At 43.2% G+C, this 16,403-nt stretch overlaps 1 protein-coding gene across 4 annotated transcripts in view; it reads left to right on the forward strand.

Moving 5' to 3' along the window:
• Window positions 1–16,403, forward strand: part of PACS2 (phosphofurin acidic cluster sorting protein 2) — a 490,004-nt gene that overhangs the window by 303,696 nt on the left and 169,905 nt on the right. For all 4 annotated transcript variants that reach the window (XM_029598809.1, XM_029598810.1, XM_029598811.1 and 1 more), the window contains exon 2: window positions 5,973–6,060. In XM_029598809.1, coding sequence (XP_029454669.1) covers window positions 5,973–6,060 — 88 coding nt within the window. The remainder of the gene's footprint in view (window positions 1–5,972; window positions 6,061–16,403) is intronic.

Below are 16,403 nucleotides of genomic sequence, written 5' to 3' on the forward strand. Positions count from 1 at the left end.
TCAGTTTTCTTAGTAGAAAAGGGTAAGCAGTGGAGTGCCTCAAGGATCCGTACTTGGACTAGTGCTTTTCAATAGTAATATGACAAATGAGATTATCAAATTTGCAGATAATACAAAATTATTCAGAGTAGTTAAATCACAAGCGGATTGTGATACATTGCAGGAGGACCTTGCGAGACTGGAAGATTGGGCATCCAAATAGCAGATGAAATTAATGTGGACAAGCGCAAGGTGTTGCATATAGGGAAAAATAACCCTTGCTGTAGTTACACGAGGAGCTTCCACCCAGGAAAAAGATCTAGGCATCATGGTGGAAAATACTTTGAGATCGTCGGCTCAATGTACTGCAGCAGTCAAAAAAGCAAACAGAATGTTAGGAAGAAGGGAATGGTTAATAAAACGGAAAATGTTATATCTCTGTCGCTCCATGGTGAGACCGCACCTTGAATACTGTGTACAATTCTGTCACAGCATCTCAAAAAAGATATAGTTGTGATGGAGAAGGTACAGAGAAGGGTGACGAAAATGATAAAGGGAATGGAACAGCTCTCTTATGAGGAAAGTATGAAGAGGTTAGGGCTGTTCAGCTTGGAGAAGATATGGCTGAGGAGGGGGATATGATAGAGGTCTTTAAAATAGTGAGAGGTCTTGAACGAGTAGATGTGAATTGGTTATTTACACTTTAGGATAATAGGAGGACTAGGGTGCACTCCATGAAGTTAGCAAATAGCACATTTAAGACTAATCAGAGAAAATTATTTTTCACTCAATGCACAATTAAGCTCTGAAATTTGTTGCCAGAGGATGTGGTTAGTGAAGTTAGTGTAGCTGGGTTTAAAAAAGGTTTGGAGAAGTTCTGGAGAAGTCCATTAACTGCAATTAATCAAGTAGACTTAGGGAATGGCCTCTGCTATTACTGGCATCAGTAGCATGAGATCTTCTTAGTGTTTGGGTAATTGCCAGGTTCTTCTGGCCTGGTTTGGCCTCTGTTGGAAACAGGATGCTGGGTTTAATGGACCCTTGGTCTTGACCCAGCATGGCAATTTCTTATGACAGGTTATCATAGTGATCTCTCCCTAGAGCCACTGGTCTCCAGACAATCTCAGGCCATGCTTTTCAAAGTATATATAAAGTCAACAAAATTGTGAGCAAAGGGACAGAGCCCTTTATGGCCCTTCACCAGCAGCCCACCAATAGTGCCGCCATTTTAATGGTTTCCCGGACCAGTGGTGATGCGGGTAGTGGGCGTGTCTTCATGATTTCTCTCTGCATCTTGTTTTCTGACAGACGTACCTATGTTCCTACTAAGTAGGTGGAAACAGGAAGCAGCATGACAAGGAAAAAAATGTTGCTGGTGGACAGGTTAGGGAGACTGACACCATTAATTGAGCATCTGTTTCCCTAACTCGTGGTACGGGCACTTCTCCTGGGCACTTCTCCCAAGAACTAGGTACGAGATAGGTACGTTGTGGGTAGTGCACAGATCTAAACAGGTCACTAGGTAGCAGCTTTTAAGTGGTTTTAGCAATTTCACTTTAAAAATGCTAACTACTTGTTTCACATGGTTTTTAAAAGAGAGACACAAATCTAATAAGACTCCCTGGTTTTGGGCCATAAATAACATTGGGAGTTGCATAACTCCATAATCCATCTGTAAAGTGGAGAGTGACTGGGCTGCAATGCACGGTTCACTGGTAATAAACTGTGTGAGGAAAAACACAGGAGATCAGTAAAAATGTTTAATTTAGAAAACAGTATAGTGGTTCAAGAGTTCTGGTTAAAAAAAAAACCAAAAAACTAAATATCTCAGGCAATATATCAGACTAAAGCATGCATATAAGAAAATAAGGTAAAAAACATTTACTAATAACACACTTATGTACAGAACAGGAAAAAGAGAGAGAAAAAGAGACTAGAATACATCCAAACACAATCATAGGTCTCATGTCCCCCTTATCCTTGCTCACAAGAAGATAAGTAGCAAGACCCTATGTTGTCCCCGCAAGAAGTTAGCATCCAGTTCAAGCTGTTTTCCCCCAGGTATGAGAGCATCTACTGTGGAGGAGATGATGCATCTGGCATATTCCATTTGTCCCAAAGAATTTTGGACTACAAACGGGAATATATAGTGTGTGGGCATGCGTTGTAAGGATTTCTTTGTTCAGTCGGTCTTGAGCTCAGATTTCTTTGTGTTAAGCAATGCTAGGCTATCAATCAGAGCTTAGTGTTTCTCTTTCCTGTAGGATTATTCTATCACTGCACGTAGTAACAATATTCTTCCAGTACTCTGTCCCTAATCACAACACACAATCTGATATCTTACCTATCCACACACAGGTTTTGGAGACATTCAGGCCAATGCAATATTGGCTTGTGTAAAACGGACGCTTGTGATTGAGCACCTGCTCTCCTAATGCGTGCCCAGCTACCTCTCCTGGGCGCGCGATGCATTATTTAAATGAGGAGTCATGCTAAAAAGGACACGCTAGGAATAATTTGTGTCCCAGCACGTCCATGGCATCGGGTGCCCGGGAGAAGTGGCTGTGCCACGAGTTAGGGAAACAGATGCTCAATTAATGGTGTCCGTTTCCCTAACCTGTCCACCAGCAAAATGTTTTCTTTGTCATGCTGCTTCCTGTGTTTCCACCTACTTAGTATTGGGATGATTCTGAGGAGGAGGAACCACAGAAAAGCAGTATTTTGGGCTGCTTTGTGGGGACGTGTTAAGTTTTCCGTGTTAAAACGTGTGCTTCAGGGGGTTAATAGCTAATATCCTCATCTACTTGCATTTACATGTGATTAATGCTATTAGGTACGCACTGGTTTAGGTATGCACTGGTTTAGACGTGCTAATCCCCTTATTGGGTCGGGTGATAGCCTTGCGTGTCCAGAAAGCTCATCAAGAGCTCGTTGGCCTATGCACTAGGCTCAGCACACAATATAGCATTAACATATCTTTTAACAGTCTCCACTGACATGCAGGTCTCAACAAAAAAAATGTATAATCATTATCCTTTTAGATAGGGATATAAAATTATAGATAATAGATAACTCCTAGCTTACACAGAACTTCACACAATGGCTGTAAACATTGAACAGAACGGTTGCTAGAATTAAACCCTGTGAAACACCAGATTTAATTGGAATCCAGTCTGATGAATCGCTACCCATTTGAGCACACTGTTCCATGTCAGTGAAATATGACTGAAACCACAAGATTACTTAGTTAAGGTGTGTTAAATTATTTGATGTTTTTTAAAATCTAAGGTTTTTTTAAAATTAACTAAGTGACTTGTCTTAGTTTGTGAATGTCCAACAACAATCCTAAAACGAGTCACTTGCTAAAATCAGGGTTAATTGCAGGTTCAAAACTGCTAATTGACTCCTATTATGAAAATGTTCCTCTTAACTGGTGGAGAGTAGAGAGTTATCTTTGTAACAGAAAAAGAGCCTGGGATAGGTACGAGATAGGGGGAGGGTGGTGGATGAAATCAAACTGACGAGTTGCCCAGGATTCTTTTCCATGGGTAAGCAGGCTGAATTAGCCGCCATCTGGCGATGCCGAATGGACTAGCCTCTCCTAGCTTGTAGAGTTTTGAGCGCTATTGTGCATGTACAGAGGTTCCTGTGCAGGCATTGCCTTGAGAGGCTCTGGTATTTTTTTTTTTTTGTATGAACACAGCATGGATGGGGTACTCAGTCGTTCCAGAATTTTTTTCAGAATCCTTTCAATTTTTTGTTTTTTTCCATTGTTTTTTCACTTTTCTTATCTTAGTTGCCTTTTTGCATTGCAGCACCCACAACAGCATTTTTTTGCCACCTCGAAATAGTCAAATGACTGCATCTGTGATAAGCTGAGTTCCTTCAAGGAATGTTATCCCTATTTTGCTCTGGATACAGGGTGCCACATGTAGAGGACCTTTAAGTCTCTCAGGAGTGGCAGTAGGTCCACCGCTGTGATCTAGGAAATTAGTTTTAAGGAGGATCTATATGATACAATATCCTTGTGACTGTATTCAAAATCTGAAGGCTTTTCTGCATCTTCAAAAGGGAGGGTCTTATTGTCTGCAACTACTTTTGAAGGTGGAAGGATGCTTTTATTACAATCTCCATTCTGTCTATGAACTTTTCAACTCTTTCATGCATCAGCTTTGATTGGAGCTCGGCATATTACGTGGCTCAGGGTAAGTAGTATCCAAGATGATGTAGGGAGAGGCCCAACTGCCAGTGGACCCCATCCCACTGGCGGCAGAAGAAAGGAAAGCCCGCACATTGCCCCTCAGCTCGTGCACGACATGATCTGACCCAGGGGCAGAATAAGAGGGAATCCATTGTGCAGCATTCAAAATTCATGGAGCTAGCTCTTCTATGCTCATCTCGTGCATTGTGAGATGAGCAAACAGGAATTGCTAGCCCCGTGAGTTTTGAATACAGCAGGGCTGGCACTCGAAGATGAGCCACAGAACAAGTTCCTACAGCTGTGAAACAGCTCCTGCTTTCCTCCCCTAATAAACAAGGCATAGGATTGCTGCATTAGCGGAGGAGTAAGAGAGGCCTCAGGGAGCCTTCCTGGGTCTTGTGGGTGTAAGAATGGGAGCCTGTATGGATTGTGTGTGTGAAGAAAGTTTGTGCCACACCCTATAATCTAGAGGGTGACTGGAAATCAAAAGTTTTTATGTATAGGGAGTGGGGGATTTTTCCATCTTTATTTTAATTATTTGGTGTTTGACGTATCTGCTATTTTGAAATATTTTATTGCTTTTTAGAAATTTGCAAAACTTTATTTCTGTTCTTAATTGGATTTTTCATTTGTCAGTTCTTTGGCAGTATTTTTATTAGTATGCTTTATTATGATTTTATATTTATTTCGATTTATATACCAGTATTAAAAAATCATACCAGTTTACATTCTAAAACAAATTACATTCTAAACAGTAAGATACATCAAAATAAAACAAAATATTCATAATATACAAATAGTAAAAATTCAATAAAATAAAAACATTTGTAAACATACTAACAATAATGGTAACCTAGCGACTTCTCTTGTCCTTCAGATTCACTTACTCCCCTTCAACATTTTGTTCTCCAAATGCAAGATTAAATAAATGTGTGTTTAATTTCTTTTTAAAACTTGAACAAATTGGTTCTAATCTCTGATCACTTGGTAGCTCATTCCATATACAAGGACCTGCCAAAGATAGCACTCGTTCATGTATTTTATTTAGGTGTGCTAGTTTTGGTGATGGAATTGCCAGTTGTCCTTGGTACTTTGCTCTTAAACTGCATTGTGTTGTCTGTAGCCGAAGCTGGTGATGTTTCTGTTTTTCCATTGTTGCATACAGCGTCTGGCTTGTTTCCAGTTCAATTTCTGTCTACACATTTCTATTTATACTTTATGGTCTCTTTATTCTGTTTTTGATGAGAATCTGTCTGTGTTCTGCTTGTATAACAGAGGTGGGGTATTTGCTAGTGTATAATTTGTGTATGTGTAGGGAATTATAAACAGCCTGGTTTGTTCTGCTTTCCTAATAGGTGTTTTAGGGCGTGGTGTAGTATTTGCAGTGTTGCCTTTTCATAGATAGGGTTGTTCCTGTTTGAGTGCTGGCAGTTAATAATGTCTGGGTATGGGACATTTACTAAATGGTTGTTCAGGGGAATGGATGACAATTTTGAAAGTTTGCATCACTGGAGGGAGCAGGGCTTTTTTTTTTTTTGGCAGGGAAAGTGGACCTGCGATTGAGTGTGACACTTAACAGTTTCTATTGTGCTATTAGGATAATAAGAAAAATGCTGTGTTTAAAATCAGATTGAGGGGCAGCACAGGACAACAAAAGCACTAGCACCGGCCCTGCGCATGTTATGTTCAGAGTCGAGAGAGAGAGAATTAATTCTAGATGGACTGCTCAGCAGAAAAGAAACTTCAGCCTGAGGCTACCACTGCTAATGCCCCTCTTTCTGTTTGGTTGCAGGTTATGCAGTCTGACTTTAAAGAAGCTACTGGTTTTAAAGGAGTTGGATAAAGAGCTCATCTCCGTTGTCATTGCAGTCAAGATGCAGGTAATGTTTGGAAATAAAGATTGCATTTTTAAATAGACCTCATCTCTGAATATTGTGTGTGCCCAATTCTCTGAAAAACAGCAAAATACTAAAGAATGTAGGACTTGGAAACAAAAGTCGCTGTAGGGTTTTGTTTTTTTTCTCTTGGAGTTTGCAGCAAATGGAGATGATTAATATATCACATGCTGGAGAGAAGGCACACAGGCTTGTGGATATAAGCACAAAGTGTTGGGCCTAACGTTTCTGATTGCCATGTGTTACCTTGGGCAAGGTTTTGATTTTAAAATTGCACATTATTTGGGTATTATTAATTTGAAAGGCTATTGTAGCTTGTACTGTTAAGTCTGGGGCAGAATTAAAGCAAGGGTGGTGCACTAGAATTAACATTTTTTTCCATATGTTTTTATTTCTCTTGTTACCCACAATATGAAGGCAATATGTAAAAATTATACAAATTTAAACATCTGCACTCTTGTACCATAGCACTAAACTTTGAATATTGCTTTCATACAATTTCTCACCGTGACACTCTTGGGACTCGGCTTTCATGTACAGAGTTTTCTTTTTAATTTTAGAAAGGCAGAATCAATTGAAATGGTGTTGATCTAATTCTAATCACATACCCAGCTCCCCACCATTTTTTAACCAAACTAACGTACATTCAAACAATCAATGTACGTGAAAACAGAGTCTTAAGAGTATGGCACTGAGAAATTTGTTTGTGTGAAAGCAATATTCAAAGTTTGGTACTGTGATACCAGGGAACAGGTGCTTAAATTTGTATAATTTCACAAATCCCTTTATGGGTATGTCTGTTCTGGGGATTATGTGCTTCTGATGCTTGGTTTATTTTCACAGTTAACCATTCTTGTCCAACACCTGAACACAGGTTCTTCCAGCTGTTCAAAATGAGCTATGTTTACTTAAGGAATGGACTGCATTCCACCCAGATATTTAAATAAAAATTGTTAACCTCAAAGATTTGAATTCAATTGCTCTATTTATAGATGAGCTAAAGGTAAACTTTCTTAGGCATGTGCATTTTTTGTTAGCCAATTCTGTTTTGTTTTAGAGATTACTTTCAGAATAGTGTACACACAAAAAAAATTACTATCCCCTAAATTTTGAAATCGTGTGCGCTGTTTCGTATGTGTTATTTCGAAATAGCATACACTAAAATGAAACAAAACTGATGAATGAAAAAAAAAAACATGAAAATTGGCCTGCACAGCCCTAATCTTTGTCTTAGTAGTGATTTGAATCGTTAGATCAGCCATTTAATCTATTTTTCATAAGTGCTCTGTAACGGAGTGACCCCGTTTTCCCCCTTGTTACATGAGTAGGACCAGGTTAGATGCCTGGTCCAACTTAAATCCCACAGAGGGAGAGAGCCCTGTGGGCGGGACCCTGCAGGGCATGGGAGAGGCCTGAGGGTGTGACCAGCTGGGGAGCATAAGAGTGTAAGCCCAGCTGCATCCAAGAGGCCCCCACATTTCCAGGAGAGGGAGTGAGTGTATACTGTCCAGTCTACAAACCCTGTGTGTAAGTGAATACTGACGAGGTGAGGCAGTCTACGTTCTATTAAAGTGCTGTGTAGAAATAAAAGTAAAAATTGTTTTGAAAAGGCTGGGGTCCATGTGGCCTTGTGCCTCCAGCCTGGGAAACACTGCTCAGCTTCCCACATGGTGTCAGAAATGAGATTCGGACCCACTCCTCCAAGGGAGATCTGAAGTTTGTTGTGTGGCCTGCCAAAGAAGCTGGAGGCAAAGCAGTGCCGTAGAGAAAACTGTGTGGCTAATGGAGCACTGAAGAAAGGGAGGCTGCTTAAAAAAAAAAAAGTTTGTCTAGCTGTGCCAAGCGAAGGGGGCTGGGACCGAAGAAAAGCAATGCTGCTTGGGTTTCAGAGGACTGAAAGTTGGAAGCTTGCTAGCTCATAGAGGAGCACAGCAGAACCCCCCCCCCCCCCCCTGAAAACTGCCTTTAAATCAGAGAGGGCAAAGGCAGCTGCAGGCAAGTGTCATGAAATCCCAGAGTCTCTGGTAGCTGTGGCACACTCTGCTTCCAGCTTTCCCCCGGGGGTTTCACCATAGTCAGCTTTCTGCCCTACCCTGGAGAGGGACACTGCTTCGAAGGGAGTGGAAAAGCAAAGACCAGGCTGAAACCAATTCAGGTCCCGAGTAGGCAAGACTCCACGAAGGGGAATGCAACTGAGTGGGAGTAGAGCCATGTTAATGCTCCGGCAATGACTGTATCACCCAAGAGCTCAAGGAGGAGCTTAAAGGACTGGCCTAAAGAGGGGAGGGTCTGCAGAGAACCCTGAGAGAGGGAAGAAGCCCGAGAGGGGTGCTGCAGGGAGGCCTGAGGAAGACCCTGTAGGAGACCCAAACATTGTGTGGCTCTCTGCAGGGCTCTTTTCAGACTGCCTGGAAGGGGGCAGTACAAAGCGGCCTGAGAGAGGCAATATCAGAGACTCAGAGATGCTGCCAAAGGGCCAATTAAAGAGGCCGCAGACACCATGGAGTCCCTGGAGAGAAGGAATAAGGAGAAGCCAGATGGCGCCACTGCTATTGAGAGCCCAGAAAGGAGGGACCATGGGCAGTCATGCAAAAAGAAGCATGGAGACCCCATTGAAAGGGACTGCTGAGGAGCCAGTGCGTTGGCTCTTAAGCGATGTAGTTGCCAGAGGGTGCTGGTTGTGACAGTGCAGAGGAGGCACGAGTCACCACAGAGATGAGTGAAGAGTACTCGCCGCACATCCCACAGCCAGTCCTGCTAGTGTGGCGGCGGAACTCGGAGCTACAGATGGACTCGGATAAATGACTGTGGGGGGTTCTAACAGTGTCATCTGGGGTAGCCCTAAGGTGTGGGGGTGAGTCTGATCCTAGATCCCCGTCCCCAAGCCTAGCTGGTGGGAGCCCAGTTGAAGAGGAGTCTGTGTATGCTACTTCCCTGGATGGGATCTAAGGGGAAATAGTGACACTTGGACCAGTAGGTGGTCCAAACTAAGGGGGGTGTAATGGAGTGTTGTATGTGCAGGAGCAGGTTAGATGCCTGGCTTACCTTAAATCCAACAGAGGGAGAGAACTTTGTGGATGGGACCCTGCAGGTCAGGGGACAGGCCTGAAGGCAGTACCAGCTGGGGAGCATAAGAGTGTAAGCCCAGCTGGATTCAAGACACCCCCACATCTCCAGGAGAAGACAGTTCCTGTAAATCTGTCCTGACCAAATCAGTGGAAATGAGTGTACACTGTCCAGAGGGAAAGCAATCTACAAAACCCTATGTGAAAGTGAATACTGTTGAGGTTAAGGCAGTCTGCATTCTTTTAAAGTGCTGTGTATAAATAAAAGTTAAAATAGTTTTGAAAAGGCTGGAGTCCATGTGGCTTTGTGCCTCCAGCCTGAGAAACACCGCTCTGTTTCCCACATGCTCCTTATTTAGTATTCCATATGCAGCACTGTCTGCTCTCAAGACTGTGCAAAATCAAAATCTGGTTTCTTTTTTTTTTTTTTTTTTTTATTATGCTAGAAGAGCAAGTGAGTAGACATCAAGAAAGTGCCATTGATCTCTTGTTCATTCTATTTTTTATTTTGCCTAAAGTAATGTGGTTGCCTGGCAGCCTTTTCCTATTTGTGTTTTCAGCCTATATTATGGGAGTGCTGAGGGAGCGGTCCCACTCGAGGGGATTGTGTGCCCTTGAGCCTCGGCACAGACCCAGACGAATCCAAGAAGCACCGAGGGTAGGTGAGGCACGTCCCAGCATGGGTGGAAGCTGACAATCCAACCCTCTGCTGGACCTGCCTGCTTCTGGAACCAACAATCATGATGTTGGTAATGAACAGTCCTCAGACTGTTCCTAGCCCTTTCGGACCTGCCACTGGAATGGCAAGAAGCAGCAGGCCGGACTCCGGACGAGGGCAGACAAAGACACAGGAACAAGGCACTGGAAACGAAGACTCAAACGAGGCAAGGTTCAAGGTATTCAAGGAATTCAGGCAAGGATTCAGAAGCAAGCGAAGTACTGGGTTGAGGCTGCCATGCAGCACGCCCTACACAGCCCACCATAAACGGGCGGACCCAATGGGCTGGTCACGGACTACGCTTGACTACGAAGCAGGCTCCAGATGAGGTGTGGAATAGCTGAAGCTGGAACATGGCGAAGATACTGTAGAAGTCTGTACCAAGGCGCGCCCTACACAGCCCATCCTAGGCTGGTCGCGGACCACGCTGGAATGGCACAGGTTCAGTCAGTCTTAGGCATGGACGGAGCAAGCTCAAGTATCCGAGGGCGAGACAGAGTTCAAGACACAGGACCAAGACGGAACTTGGCTTCAGGCAAGGATACAGGACCAAGACGGGACTTGGCTTCAGGCAGGAGGGTCCCTCCAGAGGCTTGAGCTGCGGACATGAAGAAGGATGTCGCCGAGGAACCAAGGGTAGCGGGCATCAGGACAGGATCACGGACATCAGGAACAGAACTTGGAACATGAACATCGGGAACAGGTAAAACAGGACATGGAGCTCCAACAAAGAACATGGACCTGACGGAGCGCTGGAAGGCAAGACTTCCAGGAGCAGGAAACTCCGATGCAGGGCAAAACTAAAGTGAAGTCCTTATAAGGCCAGAAAGCAGGCAACTCCCTGGGAGGAGTTCCGATGGGCCACACCTGGCTGGCCCTATAAGTATAGAGAGAAGCTGCGGGCTGACTCCTTAGGGAGAAGGGCGGGGCCCAAACCAGAAAGTCTAAGCTGAGACTGGAGCTGGCCTCAGGCAGGCCCTGATTTATTTATTTATTTATTTTTATTTTTTCTATACCGGCATTCGCGATAAATATCGCATCATGTCGGTTTACAATTAACAAGTGGATAGGGAACAAAAGGTAAAAAATAACATTGATCTAAGTAATAAAAATAATAATAATAGTAGTAAAAACATTAAACAAGAGAAGGCTAAGGAATGCAGTTACAATAAAACAAGGGAGTAATATAACTTGGATCAGAGAAAAGAAGCAGGGGTTTAAATAGAGAGAACATATATGCCAGTCAATGTGCTTATAGCGTTGATGAATTGCCCTTATGAGGTAGGGATACTAATTACCATGGTTAAGGCAGAGTCTGAGCGAATAGGTAATAATGGACTATGTTCAGTTTGGACTATGTTCAGTCTGGACAAAGTGTGCAAAGACTTCCAAGCAGTCGTCCTACAAATCTCTTGTGGTGACACCTCCCTGGCCGTGGAACAAAATCCGGAAAGCCAGTTCAGGTGAAGCCCCGGCTTTGGAGCGGCCTCCAGTGAAAGGTGAGAGGCCTCCTGTGGCTCCAGCTACGGGAGGAATCGTAACAGCCTACTACTGTAACATGCTTTGAACTCCTAACTGGAAAAGTGTGAAATAGATGATCTGAAACCTGCACCAACTGTGAGACTATAGTGTTATGAGCCCTTATTTGCATCTTGCATCTTCCCAGCCTCTCCCAGCCGTTGCTGTGGACATGCCTTTAGCCATCCTGATCCCAGTAAACGCTGGTCTTGAACCAGCCAGTAGGTGTTGCTGTTGCTGTTGAGCAATAGCTGGGTCTCTCTTTCCTTTGCCCTCCAGGGTTTTGCTGCCACCTCTACATTTTCAACACTGCTGGCTTGAAGATGTTCCTTTCTTTTATATAAATCAAATTGCAGTGCAGTACAGTAGTTTAACCAGAAGGGAATAATATTGAACAACCTCCTCATGCTTTTATAGTAAAAGACAGAACACAATAGATATAAAATGAACATAACTCTTACTTAGTAGGGCTTGGAGAAGCCCTCATTCTAGCTCCTCTGGTAAACTAGTTGTTATGACTATGGCTGCTGTGCAGCCTCCTCACCACCAGAGGCCCCTCACGAGCATGCTGTCTTGGCTGGCCCAGTCTGTCCTACCTATCTGCTCCATGTCCTGGACTTCTTACTTAACCCCGCCTAGCCAATGCCTCCGTGCTTTGGCATAGAGTTCCCTTGGGCTCCCTGCTCTAGCCTCCTGTTTCCTTCTGTGTGCTTTCGAGCTTTTCGCTCCCTGTCTTGTTCCGTGGCCTGGGGCCCTGCCCTTCTTGTCCTGCCTCCTTGCCTTGCTGCCTTCAGGCTTTTCTGTTTTATGTTCAGTGATAGTATTGCCTTGGTTTGTCTAGTCCATTCATTGCCAGTCTTTCTCTCCCTGGTTCTCTCATTCCAGGTCACACTTACCTACAGTCCATCTCACACTTACCTGCATGTTCTCCTGTTTCCACCCATACCTGCACCCAGTTCCCGTATTCAGACCATGCTTACCTGCACTCACATCCACATGTACCCCCAAGCTGTTCCAGTGTTTCCTGAAGCTCATCCTTACCCCCACGCACCCTGTTCCAGAGACTCCTTTCCAGCCTGCACCAGACTCCTTCCAGCCAGCCCCCAGCACTTGGTATCAGAGACTCCAGCCTGCATCAGACTCCTTCCAGCCAGCACCTGGTATCAGAGACTCCTCACAGCCAGCACCCTGTCAGAGATTCCTCTCCAGCCATTGTCAGAGACTCTACTGTGACTCTTGTTCTCTCTAGCCTGAGTCACCCCTGTAGGTGGTGTTCATCACACATGGTTATCGCCCAACCGTAACACTAGTGCCTTTAAAGCTCAGGGGCTCATTGTTCTTGTCTCACTTAGACCATCATCATATCATTACTAAGTTACTGCGTTATTTTGTGATTTCACTTACTAAGATGCATCCAAACAGGGCCATAGCTTTCAAGAGCGTAGCCAGTGGCTAGACCTGAATTTAAGTGTAAGCAATTGCCCAGGGCACCAAATATAAAGACCAAAGAGGAATCTTTCTCTACATTCTTTAGGGTTATATATCAACACAGCTTCAAAGAGGTACTGCCATGGCACTTTGCCTATGGGCAACAAAATCTTAAATCTGGCCCTGCTAGTGGCCATATCTTTGAGCCACCCCTGTCTAGTCTTATTTCTTTATTTAGTCATTCTTGATTCCTTGCCTTATTTGGAAAATCCAAGGTGAGGCACAATAAAAAGTAGATCATATATATTGGAACAATCAAACCCAACCCACAACTAAAAACTAATCCAATTTAATAAACTTACTACCTAAACATTCAAAAACTAAAAACATAAATACTCGAGTATATCAGAAATTTCTGATATATTTCACATATAAATCACCTAGTAGTTCCCTTCAAATTACCAGAGGGCTACAGGAGAACAATTGGTAAGGAGCCAAAACTGTTATCCTATCTGTCCTGGAAAAGCTTATTGATAAAGCTAGGATTTGAAATGTTTCCTAAAGGAAAGATAAGTTCGTGCTAAATGAATCTCCAAAGGGAATGAATTTGATAATGTAGGATCTATATAGCTAAATGCTGAATTTTGAGTAACAACTAGACTACATAATTACTGTAGATGGAGGGAAAGTATCTGCTGCAGTGAGCGAAGTGCTCAGCCAGGCACATATGGGTGGCAAGTCTTTTAAATATCCTGAACTCATTTGTTTAAAGTATTTATAGACATTATTAATATTTTAAATTTGAAGCACCATTGATGTATCAGGAGCTAATGCAAATCCTGCGAAATTGGAGTAATGTGATCCTTAGCTGTAGCCCCATTTAAGAACCCAGTTCCTGTATTTTGGAGAAGTTAAAGCCTTTTAAGAGCTTTCTTTGGCAAACTATGATGAAAAGAATTGTAGTAGTCAGTTTTGCTAGTTATTAGAGCATGAATTACAGTGGATGGTTCTGCCTTTGAAATATTATTAGCAAAGCTGCCCCAATGGCACACGAATTAATATGTAAAGAAAGGGTAGCATGGAGTCTAGGTAAAAGCTCAAACTTGGATGACATCCTTTGGACTTATCTCCATGCCCATTACCCAAGGAAGAGCAGACAGACTTCTTTTCTTCCTATATATCTACAATGACACTGACTAGATGAAGTTTCAACATAAAAAAGATGAGACAGTTGACCACCTGCTCCAAACAAGCATTTAAACTGGTGACTGCTGATCTTGATCTTTATCTGTATATACATGGCATCCAGTGCTGTGATGATTTGAATACCACCAAAAGGGATAAATAAATGTTAAGACCTGGGACAAGCAATCTGAGATATAGAAAATTTATGATCCCATTTGACTCAACAATCTATCTCTGATAGGAAAGATCTAAACCAGTTAGATGCAGTTCTAGAAATGCCAGCATTTTCCCGTTGTCTCAGTAACTGTTCATGGCCCACTGTATCCAAGGCAGAGGACAGATCTAACAACATAAAAAGTGTGTCCCTTCCTTTGTCCACCTGTCTTCAAATATCATCTGTCAAATGTAGTAAAACTGGAGGTCCTAGAGATGCAGTGGGCAGTGCAGACATGGGTTCCTGGAGCTCCTGCAGCTGTACCCAATAAAAGTATATATTTTTTTCAAAATGTATCCCCATTTTGGATAATTACCAATGTCTAAAGAAGCTGCAAAGAGATTGTTGCCAGAAATGTGGGCTGAGCAGGCAGTTCAGCCTAAAAGAGGGAGTAAGAAAGGGTGTTATGGACAAGAATGCCTTGAGAGTAAACCAGACCCCTAATGAGGAAGGTGTCACCTCAGCTTCTAGCACGTCTCCTGATCTGATTGACATGATTAAAGGGATGATGCATAAACTCACAGGGAAAATCCATACCTCACCAGATGTGAGATTGTCATTGATAAGGTAACAGTTGGTGGTTTCAGTGGAGGAGATCTTGATGCAAGTCAGTGCAGTGGAAGAGCTTGTGGAGGACCTAAAAATATCTTTGGAGGCTCAGCAAAAAATTGATGTTATGCTATGCAGTAATGGGGCATTGCTCGAAAAGACTGATCTGGGGAATCGCAGCTGCAGAAACAACTTGCAGTTAATAGGCATCCTAGAAAAGCTGGAAGGGCCTAACCTGATCAGCTTTTTTGCAAGATGGCTGCCTGAGGTGCTTGGAATGCCGGGTCCTGCTGGCATACTGCTTAATTGTGCACATACATAGAGTATCTGGGCCCAGGCAGGAGGCACCTGCAAAGCCATGAGCAATTTACTGTGAGTGCATTACTACAGGGACAAATTCAGGATAATGGAAGTGGTCAGAAAAGTGGGAGAGCTTAAGTATCAGAATGTAAAGATATTCATATTTCAAGATTTTTCAGCTGACCTCATGCGCGAGAGACAAAATTTTGTATATGTGAAGAAAGAGCTCCAAGGATTAATGATTGAATATGCTCTTCTTTATTCTGCTCAATTGCACATTATTATGAGGGCTCAACCTGAGTATTTCATTCAGTGAAGGAGGTAGGGCAATATGTGGCATTTCTCTGCCCGTGTGGGTGACAAGGTATTGAGAAGACAGGCTGAATCTCAAACTGGAATAGAAGTACAGTAATCTACTTTTTATTCATTGAAAGGGGCTATATCATGAGGCAAGTTGGACATTTTTCAAATTTCTTTGTGCAATTATGAACGTGACTGAATTGCCTTTGTGGGTGATGGCTGCAGGGGGACCGGGAAAGAATGGATCAAGGAATGAGAGATGTGCATGGCACCTGGAAGGCACTTTGTTTTGTTCCCCCCACTTGGAAATTCTCTGTTCTTTTATTGCTTTATTTTTTACATTTTCTCCCAAGCTCCATATGGATGTGTTTTTGTGCAGAGTAGGGAGAAGTCAGTTCAGGGAGCATGTGCAGAGTGGGTATCTCAACACCACGTGCTAGTAGCGGCTTGTAACATAATCCACTATTGGCGAGGAAGTCAAGTTTATCAATAGATCATCTACAGGATCTCTGCACTGAACTGAGACTTGTCAGATGGTTTTTCTTTTTCATATGAATATTTCAGGATGATATATTTAATCTTTTTGATTTGGTTTCTTTTTTGATGTGTCCTGGTGAGGGGAAAGGGTAGGGTGGGGCACAAAGAGGACCAGTGGGAGTATGTGGGAGGGGTAGGGTAGGGTTGGGGGAATGGGAGTTATAGAGTTGGGTTGGGTGGATAAGGATGTACCTTAAGTCAGGGGAGGGGTGTTAGAGGGGGTTCTGGTATGACTTGTTACTGCTCAAGAGAGACTGCTGAGTCCCAATGATTGTCCCACTTAGTTACTCAGAGGTGTTATGCTACCGTAGTAGGGTTGCCAGTATTAATTTTGGTATGTTCTGTCTTGGCTGTTCATGTATCAAGAGTTAGTTTATGTACTCTTTTGGCTTGATAACTTGTTTGTTCTATAGGGAGGCATCTGGTTTTCAGGAGTCAGATTTGGGAATGGGAGGAGGTGGATGTGGGGGGGAAAAATGTAAATGGTATGGTCACATTGGACTTCATTTGTGTG

Source organism: Rhinatrema bivittatum, chromosome 4, assembly GCF_901001135.1.
Source record: "Rhinatrema bivittatum chromosome 4, aRhiBiv1.1, whole genome shotgun sequence".
Taxonomy (NCBI): domain Eukaryota; kingdom Metazoa; phylum Chordata; class Amphibia; order Gymnophiona; family Rhinatrematidae; genus Rhinatrema; species Rhinatrema bivittatum.